Source organism: Canis lupus, chromosome 5 (assembly GCF_003254725.2).
Source record: "Canis lupus dingo isolate Sandy chromosome 5, ASM325472v2, whole genome shotgun sequence".
Lineage (NCBI taxonomy): Eukaryota > Metazoa > Chordata > Mammalia > Carnivora > Canidae > Canis > Canis lupus.
The window spans coordinates 31,119,609-31,129,545 of NC_064247.1; the positions used below are offsets into that span (position 1 = coordinate 31,119,609).

Sequence of the window (9,937 nt, forward strand, 5' to 3'; positions counted from 1 at the left end):
CTGCGGGGCCTACGGGGTCTTGGGAGCCACCCCAGGCAGGGGAGGGCCCCCGGGGGAGCACCTACCTCGGCTGCCAGCGGCGGGCCTGGGAGCCTCGGGGCCTGGGGCGAGCGGCCCCTGGGGGTCGCCCATGAAGTGGTGAAACCAGCGGCGCCGCAGCTGGCGGAGCTCCGAGTTTCGGCCGCGGAGCCAGCGGGGCCCAGGCCGGGGCCGCGCCAGGGGCCCGTGCAGCACATCCACGCCCAGCAGCAGCTCTGGGCTGACACGGGGGGCCTGCAGCGCCCGGCTGTCCAGCAGGCCCACGCCCAGCGCCACGGCGGCCACCGGCAAGGCCTGCAGGGGGCCAGGTGCGCGGGGTCCCGGCGGGAGGGCCACGCGCACTCGCTGCAGGAGCAGCAAGCTGCCGGTCATCAGGTAGGCGGCCGTGAGGAAGAAGAGCAGGAACTGGGTGCGGCGGAGCAGCTTCTGCAGCCGGAAGGAGGGTTTGGCCATGCCCCCGGGACAGAGGGGCTCCCGGCTGGAGCCTGGGCACGGCTCCTAACGCCCAGGTGGGAGGGAGGCCGGGGCCTCCAGAGGCCTCATCCCCGCGTCCCGGTGCCCGCCTGTGCTCCTCAGGGTCAGCAGGTGCGCTGGGGGCAGCATCACGCGTCTCCGGCTACAGAGCCCCGCAGCTGTGGCTTCTGCCCCTGTGTCACCAGCTTCACCATCGCTGAGCTACACGGACACACATCCCCGGCTGCGGAATCTGGAAAAGCAGAAAGAGCACGCTTAGATGCCACGGTGTGTGTGTGGGGGGGGGGGGGTGGGCACTGAGGCTCCTGCCTCAGTTTACCCACGGGACACCTGTGCTATGGATGCACCGACAGAGCACAGGGCTCCAGGCACAGCCCTGCGAGCTGCCGGCTGTGTGCCCCTGGGCAGTTATTCCAGCCTCAGCCTCCCCACCAATGGGGAATGACACCCCCATCCCCACAACTGAGCAGATCCCGTGACAGAGGGACTGTGACAGACTCCACCGCCAGGCCCTGACCTGAGCACTGACCCCGGGGCAGCCCAGCGAGGTGGAAGGGGTAGGAGCCCCATTTTACAGGCAAGGCGATTGGAGGCAAAGATAGTTTGCCGAGTCGTTCAGCCGGCAGAGGAGCCAAGGTACCCATAAGCAGCAGGTGCCCCATGCATGCGAACGGCCTGCCAAGTACCCGCTGGGGGTGCCTCAGGACTGGAAACTGTTCTAGAAACTGCTTCTGCAGTGGTCACTGGGCTGAGCAGGGGAGAGGGTGTGGGCAAGCACCTGCTATCTCGGAGGTGGGCACCTGGTGGGAAAGCAGGAGGGCGCCCCGCGCTGGCCCAGGCTCCTGCGGCGGCGCCCCTCAAGTGTGCTGCTCGCTGCTCGGGGAGGGGGGCTCTGCAGCTGCCGGGAGCCGGGCCGCCGCGCGAGGGTGGCCCTGAGCACAAGGACGGTCTTGTCCCAGGAAGAAAAGCTCCTGGGAGCGTGACTAACGCGGCCTGGGACCCCCGCCAGGCCCGCAGCCCCTCAATGGCCGCTCTGTGCGTGGGGCTCAGCCAGCCCAGCATGAGCAGAAAAGAGGTGTTTGGGCTCTTAGGGGCTGGCATCCCGGGAGAAGACTCTGCAGCCAGAGCAGCCCGCCCCCAGAGCCCATGAGGCCACCCCCCTCCGACCCCCTACCCCCTCCCATCACCAGAGGAGGAGGGGTGGGTTAGCGGGTGGGGAGGTGTGGGCAGGTCCTGGGGTGGGGTGCGGGGTCTGTGCATATCCTGGGGGCCAGGGGTGGGGGTGTGGGCAGGTCCTGGGCCAACAGTGCAGGGTGGGGGCCTGCAGTGGGTCTCCCAGACTCTCCCTGCCCCATCGGATTTGTGAGGCCACAGAGAAAATCCCCAGAAATCCCTGCTGCTCTCTGTGCCTCCTGCTCCGAGAGGCCGCCAGGGCCACCCTCCCGATGCACACCTGCTCATGGGCGCTGCCCTACTCACAACCCCCACCCCAGGGCTCTGGGATAAACACCAGGCTCCAACCAGCTCATCCCGCCCCAGGCCCGGGGCTCGCGCACAGGGATGCACGCACCCAGACGAAGGGAGCCTCCTGAGCACAGAGTCTCTGCTGCCTCCTCTTGGGCCTCATCTACCCTCTAGGCCCAGTGAATCCCCGGGTATCTTCCAGGGCTTAGCCTGGGTGCCACCTCCCCCAGGGAGCCTTCCCTGACCACCCCACTGCCACCACATGCACACACTGGGGTAGACTCCTCTGCCGTCCCACAGCCTGGGCTGACCCCTGGCCCAGCACCCAGCACCCGGCTCCTGGCAACAGCTGACCCCGCTCAGAAAGCTGTGGATCACCCACGGAGGCCTGTGACCAGCTCCAGGCAAGATCCTGCGCCCGGCTCATGTTTGCAACCCCGACCCCAGCGCAGAGCTTGCCCGGCCTTGTACATGCAGCGATCCTCGTTCTGAGTACGCTCTTCAAGGTGAAGGAGAGGATGACCTGAGAGGCAAATCCTCAGGTCGAGAAGCTGCTCCCCCTATGGGGTCCAGGGGCTCCGAGCTCTCAGGCCGCGCCCAAATGTGGGGGAGTTGGGGCGAGCGCCGACACCCAGCAGCCAGGACCCTGAGGCAGCAGGAGCCACGAGGTGTGACCCCTGTCCGTGTTGTCATTCTAGGGAGGGGGTCTCGGGTCTGCTTGCAAAAGGCTTCTGCTGATGAACCTGGGGTTCTGTTTGAGAAAAACCCTCTAAAATGAACATAGCCAGACTCTGGCTGTGGAGGGAAGGGGTCGGGGCAGATGGGGTGGAGGGGGTGGCGGGTTAGCACTGTGAATGTATGGTCACAGCTTGGAGTCCCCACAAGCCACACATGGTGGGTGGGTGCTCGCAGAGCCAGGGATCACCCCTAGGCTCCCCCAGGACCCCACCTCTGTAGTCACCCATCCCAGAGGGCCTCCTGGCAGGGAGGGGCTGCGCCTGGGGGCAGGGACGGCCCCTGAAATCCTATAAAGCAGGCCGCCATCCTAAACTCTCCATTATAAGGCCAACTCCCAGCCCAGAACACCTGTGGGGGGCGGAGGGGGGGTCCCCCACCCTGCACTCCTCCCCACCCATGCCCACCCTCCCTGAGGCCAGCAGCCCCTCCAGCAGGGCACCCATCCTACCAGATGTGTTACACGCAGCCCGCAGGGAGGGCGGCTCCAAGGAGTGTGGGGGGAGCGCAGGGTCAGCCCCACAGCATGGCCTGCCTGCCCAGGTCAGCACCCATCAGTGGTGCCTGCGGCACCCCACAGCCCCGGGGGTGAGGTGCTGCTCAGGACGGAGCCCAGGCTCCTCAACTACGATGTGGGGCAGCTAGCTCAGCCCTGCCATTGAAACTCCTGCTCCTGAGAAGTTACGAACACCAAGGAGGCAAATGAGGGAGCAAGAGCCAGAGGAGGGGCCGCGGCAGGTGTGACCCATCCCCTGGTGTCCCTTGTACCCCCACTCCCTGGGGCAGGCCTGGTGCCCCATCCTTGCCTGAAACCACCCCCAGCTGTTGGCAGCTGCTCCCATGTGAGGAAAGATCCCAGCTGGGCCGCGGTCACCCCCACCCCACCCCCGTGGGTGCCCGGCATTCCCCCACCCCAGAGCTGCAGCCCCCACGTCCCGTGGGGTGAGGCCCACTGCCTGCCGTCGGACCACAGGGCTGCACGCCCCCTGCCTGGGCCACCTGCTCTGGAGCCCCCCCTGCGCCCGCTGCATGCAAGGACTCCCACGCGCTTCCATCAGCACCTCCCTAAAATCACGCCGGGTCCGAGCCGCAGGTGTCGTGCCCGGTGTGCCCCAAGCCCAGTGTCCCAGATGCTGCCATGTGAGTGAGCGTGTGGGGGAGCGTGCCAGCTCCTGGGCCCCTCCGCTGGGGGCCTGGGCCAGTTTTCCCATCTTGGAATCAAGCAGGTGCTCTAGGGACCTCGCCCAGGCCCTCATCAGGAGGGGGTGTGGGGCTCAGCCTGTCCCGGGGCTGGACACAGGTGGATGCTCGCTGCCCTGCCCAGACCAGGACAGGCCTGGGGGAGGAGAGGGAAAGGGGGCACGGGGCTCCTGGGGATCCCGGGGGAGCTGGGGCCCTCTCCTGTTGCTCTGTTGCTGTCTGGGCCTCAGGGGCAGCAGGTGCCCAGCCTGTGGGTGGACAGGTGTCAGGCCCATGGTGCCTGCCTCTCGGGGGGTGGGGGCAATGGGGAGAGGACAGCAGGCAGCCCCTGGGGCCTGGGGGCTGGAAGGAGAGCTGGCAGGGGCCCCCTCCTGACCCCGGGTTCAGAGCTACCCTCCCCAGGGAGCGAGAGCTGTACAGATGGAGGCCCGGGGCCCAGCATGCTACTGTCCCCCAGGAGATGGGCCATGGGGTCCCGGCCACTCAGAGCTCCAGCTTGCAGGATGGGGGGTGTCCTCAGCCTCGGGACCCAGGGCGGGGGGTGGGGAGCCGCACTGGGGAGCCCCCAGCCAGGCAATGCCTGTCCCCGCCTCCAGCCCAGCCTCCACGCACTCAGCTCCCTGCCATCACCAAAGCCCAGGACGGTGGCCTCATTCACAGGAAGAATCAGTGCTGCTGCCCCTCATGGCGACTCCCCAAGACTCGGACGGCCCAGCCCAAGGTCCTCAGGACCCCTTCTGGAAAGGCTGCGTCCCGAGCACAGTGTCTCCTGGCCAGCGTGAGCTGTGTCATGTGGGGTCCCCTCACATGCTCTTCCATGGGCTGGGGGGGCCTGTGACCCTGACATAACTCTGAAATGCCTTGTGACCATCAAGGCTCAGCTTCAGTGCCACCCCTTCCAGGAAGCCTTCCTGATCTGTGGCAGAGCCACCCCCCGCCCCCAGAGCCCCACTGTAGGACAGGGATGCTGGGTAAACCACACCTGGGTGATGCATCCTGCCTGGAGTCAGGGCTCCACGCTGCTCTCCCCACGGTTCCTCTCAGCCTGGGGGCCCCTCCGCTCTGGGTGGAGTGCAGGACAGACCCCCAGCAGATCTGTGCCCCCGGCCGCCCTCACCATGGTGCCCACGCCTCTGCATCTTGGAGGCTCAGACCAAAGAGCAAAGGACTCCCTGACGTTAAATGTCTGGGCCCTCGGGCGGGACAAGGTCTGGGAAATGGGAACGGGGTGGGGATCCCCAGCTTTGAAGACCCAGGTACTTTGATCTGAATGCAGGACTTCAATGAAAAAGCCCAAAATAAGAAAAGCTGCTAAGAGGGCATAAAACATAAGAGAAAGGTGGAGACTGTGTGCACCGTGACGGGGAGGAGGGATGCTGAGGTTCCCACCAGCGCGGCTCACACCCAGCCCCAGAGCCCACTGGGTGCTTCCACGTGCCTGGAATGACCCGCCTGGAATGACCCGCTCGCTCAGGCGTGAATGCGCCACCTCCCCATCAGCCCCCAACGAAGGAATCACAGAGGGCCCGCGTCCCCACCCAGCCTTCACTGAGGGCTCACTACACCAGACCTGCGCTTCCCGATGTGCCGCACACACCACGCAGCCCACGTCCAGGGAGCCCCACGGTGCAGATCCGGAAAGACAGCAGGGAGCCACCGTGGGGGCTGCCGACTCCCCTCCTCTGCGGGCTGATGGGAGGGAGCCCAACGCTCCCCCGAAGCAGCCCGTCACAACCTGTCTGGGCTACCGTGGGGCCCTGCTCCTGGAGAACCCCATTTTGTTCGTTCACATGCTTCTCCAAATCCCTCCCAGCAATTCGGAAGTGCCTGGGCGAGTGTGTGGAACCCGCAACCTCAGCCCCGCCCTGCAGTCGCTACAGGATGGGGTGCCCGGGGCGCTCCTGCCCTCAGAACCCTGCGGGCCTCAGGCCAAGACAGCCACCCTCCCGGAGGGGCTCACCTTGCCCAGTGTCTTCATGGAGAAGAGAAGCCACGCAGAAGGAAGGGGACCCCATAGCCAATAGGTGCGCCTTGTTTCTGACCCCCTAAGTTAACTAACCCAGCCTGTTCCCCCATCCGCGTCCCCCATCCACAAGGGCAGGCAGCTCCTCTCCAACCACATTCTCCAAAAGTGGCACACTCGTGAACACCGTGCAGGCAGCCCATCAACACCAGCAAGGAAAGGTTAGAAGAAACCATGTGACAACAAGGCCTGGAGGCCCAAGGACAGGGTATGGTCACGCACGCACTCCCCAGGTGAGCAGGGTGGCCCGCTGGTGGGCATGCTGGTCAGGCGCGTCCCTGGATGACGTCCCCGAGGGTCCACCCTGCACCCAGCCCACTCCTGGGCCCTGACCTCAGTGCAGCCCGTGAGGGACGGGCGGCCCTGGGGCTGAGCCGGATGGAAGCACAGGCCGGACTGCCCACCAGGGAAGCAGCCCTTCACAAGCGCCTGCTCAGCAGGATTTCAGTGCGGCCTCCAGGCGTGGGGCGCCGGGGGCCTTGCAGGCCAACTCCACGGGAACCAGCTCCGTGACTCACTCCCCAGTGCTGGCCCTTCAATGACCTGGCCGGACACTCGGGCTTTGGCGGCCCACCAACTGGGAGCCCAGAGCATCATCCCCTTCTGTCTGGTGAGGTGGACAGGAGGGAAGGGACAGGGCCTGGCCTTCTGCCTAACCTAAGCTTCATTTCACTTCCAGCCGGGTGTGCTGCAAGGCCATGGGCCACACCCCGCAGGGCCCCCACACCTGCTGGACAGCGGGGTGTGCTTACCCCCAAACTGAGCATCCTTCCAGAGGAGTTAGGAGATCTCACGCTGAGGATGGGAGGTGCAGCTGCAGGTGGGGGCTGCGGGCACCCCCACCCCCGGGCTCAGCGCACCAGCCCAGCAGCCTGCCCAGCTGCCCTGACCGCGAGTGTGCTCGGGAGACTGACGTTCCTGCTCCCTGCCGCTCCTCACAGGACCCGGGGCTCTTGCGGCCCATGGGGGCACCGTCTCCCAGGGACTTCCGAGACCCTAGCCAACAGTATGTGATGGGGGGTGAGGGGCATCCTTGGGGGAGCCCCCCTTGCCTCCTGTCCAGCACCTGCAGCCCTCAGGAAGGAGCTGCTGCACACAGCAAGGCTGGCCAGCCTTTCCGTCCTCTCCACCCCCCCCCCCACCCCTCGCTTCCCTAACCCCATATCCTAGGCCCCATCTCCTGACCTGACCCAGGATGGCCCAACCAAGGATGGCCCCAGTGACTCCACAAACCCAAGCACGCCGTTCAGGCCACAGAAAGGGTGGTGGCATCTGCTGCGGTCAGGAAAGTACAGTGGATTTCCCAGTCTGTCTGTCTGGGGGCAGCCCTGGAAGGGCCCGTGTGGACAGTCACTCCCTGCCGGTGGGGAGGGAGCCAGACCTCGGTGCCAGCCTCCCCCTGCCCAGAGATGGACAGCTGGACCTCTGTGCCCCTACCTCCCTGGGGAGGACCAGCAGACCCCCCCATCGACTGGCCACCCCGAGGCTCAGGACACACAGGAGAAACACAATTAGCAGCCCCCAGTCCCGTGTCGGTCCCCACCTGGGGGGGGGGGGGCGCAGGGCTCTGCTGGGGATATTTTCCAGACCAAATGCACCAGCAATACGGTTCGGTTCGCCTTCTTCTCTGCCTCCGTTCAAGTTCCCGGAGAGGCAGACGGAGCCTCCGCTGGCCGGAAGCCTGGCTTGGCCGCGGAGCAAGGGGAGCTGCCACGGGGACGCGGCTCCTCCCGGAGAGGCAGCGCGCACCCCAACCCCGCGCTCGCCCACCGCCGCGGCCCATGGCCTCCCTTCCACGGACCCGGGCGGTTAAGGGCGGGTGTAGAACGCATCCAAAGCTGCCCTGCGCGCCCCCGCCCACCCCGGGCCCCGATCGCTGCCCCCACGCGTGCTCCCCCACTCCTCGCCCTGGCCGGTCGCCCCAGCCAAGCAGGTGCACCCCGCGCCCTCCCCGGGCGCCCGCGCGCACCCCACTCCCCGCCCCGGCCCCAGAGGCGCCCCCGCCAGCCGCCCCGAGCCCAGGCAGGTGCAGCCCTGCCGCGCGCCGGCCGCGTCTGCACAAACTTGTTCGCGGGCGGCTGGGAGGCTGGGAAGGAGCGACGAGGGTCCGGGCGGGGTCCCGGCGGCGCGCCCGGGGGCAGGACTCACCCGGTGATCGCCGGCTGGGGCGCCCGCCCCGGGCACCGAGTCCGAGCCCCGGCCCCGCAGCCGCGCAGCCCCCGCGCCCTCGCGAGCGGCCCGACGCGCCTCCAGGCAGAGGCTCCGGGGCTCCGGGCGGCGGGCGGCGGCGGGCGCGGGGGGCGGGCGCGGGGGGCGGGCGCGGGCGCGGGGGGCGGCGGGCTCTGCACATGCTCACTCGCGCGGCCCGGGGACAGCGGCCGGCCGCCGCCGGGTCCTAGAGGCGCCCGCGCCGCTCCGGCCGCCGCGTGGGAGGGGGTTCGGGCTGGGGGCGGGGGCCGCGCCCGGACCTGGCCCGCGAGCCCGGCCACCCAGGCGGAGCAAGGACGCGCGTGAGCTGCCCGGGCGCGTGCACACGGGTGCACACGCGCACGCACGCCGCCCCCCCCCGTGATGCACACACCCAGCAGTGCATTGGTGCTCACACTCCGGCACACGTATACACAACACGCGGCACTGCCACACTCACTCAGACAGAGGACAGGACACACCGCATCCCTGTTCCCAGCCCCGCGGACGCACCCTGTGCTCTGTCCCACTCACTCACAGGCGACCCAGGACGCTGTGACAGGGTCACACAGGGTCACACACTTGGTGGTACTCTGGTTCCAACACACAGACACACACCGGGTCACTGTCCCATCCACGGCTGGACTCGGACACACGGAATCACCACCCCACGAGCAGACACACGGACACCACCTCCCAAGCCTGCACACTCAGGGTGCTGCCACCTGCTACGGTACTGCCCCCACACGGACCCTCCACCCTCAGGGCCGACCCACTCCTTCCTGCCATGCCCCACACCAGAGACCACTAACAGACACACTCTGGTGTGGAGTCGGCCTAGGCACTGACCCACAGGCACTCGTGTGTGACACACGAGGCAGACAGGCTCTGATACGGACACACAGGTATACAATCACTCTGCTATCCACAATCCCCCTCTAAATAAGGGCTGGATCCAACCCTAAGGATTTCCCCTCAACACCTCTCCCCTGCCCCTGCCCCTCAGAAGTCCCCCCAGCCACAGTGCCACCCCCTGCGGATGTACCAGCGGGCCCTGTCCTCACCGCGGCTAGAGGCTCCGGGAGGCTGAGGACCAGCAGCAGAGGCTGCAGGAGCAGGTGGCGGTGGCGAGGCTCTAACCCTGTCTTCCTGAAAGGGGAGTTTCATGCCTCCAACAACCGCTAGGGGCAGAGCTGCCTGGCAAGACTCTGAGGAGCCTGTTTGCAACAGGTGCAGGGTGGGCAAGGAGAGGATGAGACTGGGACCCGTTGGAGCCCCGCTTCATGGAGGTCAGCCAAGCGGCACCCAGAGGGGAAGGGGACTTGTTGACATTCGCTCAGCCAAGCCCCAGAGTCAGAATAGAGTCAGCCCCCCCTGGAGCCCTGAGGACACTGGGCGAGGGTACCGGGGTGAGATCCACATCCGGCACTGCCCTGGCATTCCCAGCTTTGCAGAATAGCCCCACGTGTATCCCTCCCAGACTGCGGATGTGTGCAGAGGATCATGCTGGCGACGCTGGTCCAGGCCCCCTCCCCCTGCCCATTATCTCCCTGGGGGCTCACAGGAGGTCAGGGGCTGCCCTCACCGGCTCATTTTACAGAGGAAGCTCCTGTGGCCCGAAGGCGGATAAATGCCCAACGCTCCCAGCAAACAGAGCTCAGGGGAGTGTTGTTAGCCCAGCCCCTCTGGGAGGTCACCGGGGACAGCATTCAGCCAGGAAGACCCCTGTGGCCACTGCCAGGGAGGAGAGTTGCTTCATGACAAGAGAAGAGCCGTCCACTGTGTGTCTGTGCCACTTCTGTGCCCCATGCCACA

General features: G+C 67.0%; 1 protein-coding gene across 3 annotated transcripts in view; it reads right to left on the bottom strand.

The window, feature by feature from the left end:
• WSCD1 (WSC domain containing 1) overlaps positions 1-9,288 on the bottom strand; it is a 30,817-nt gene extending 21,529 nt beyond the window's left edge. The window contains exons 1-2 of one of the 3 annotated variants that reach the window (XM_049110081.1): positions 9,187-9,288; positions 66-745 (exon numbers count right to left, since the gene is read on the bottom strand). In XM_049110081.1, the coding sequence (XP_048966038.1) occupies positions 66-492 (427 nt within the window). In that variant the 5' untranslated portion in view covers positions 493-745; positions 9,187-9,288. Of the gene's footprint in view, positions 1-65; positions 746-1,291; positions 1,543-8,083; positions 8,215-9,186 lie in introns of those variants that run through there. The other 2 variants (XM_025462011.3, XM_049110080.1) reach the window with 2 other exon arrangements.
• Positions 9,289-9,937: the final 649 nt, after the last annotated feature.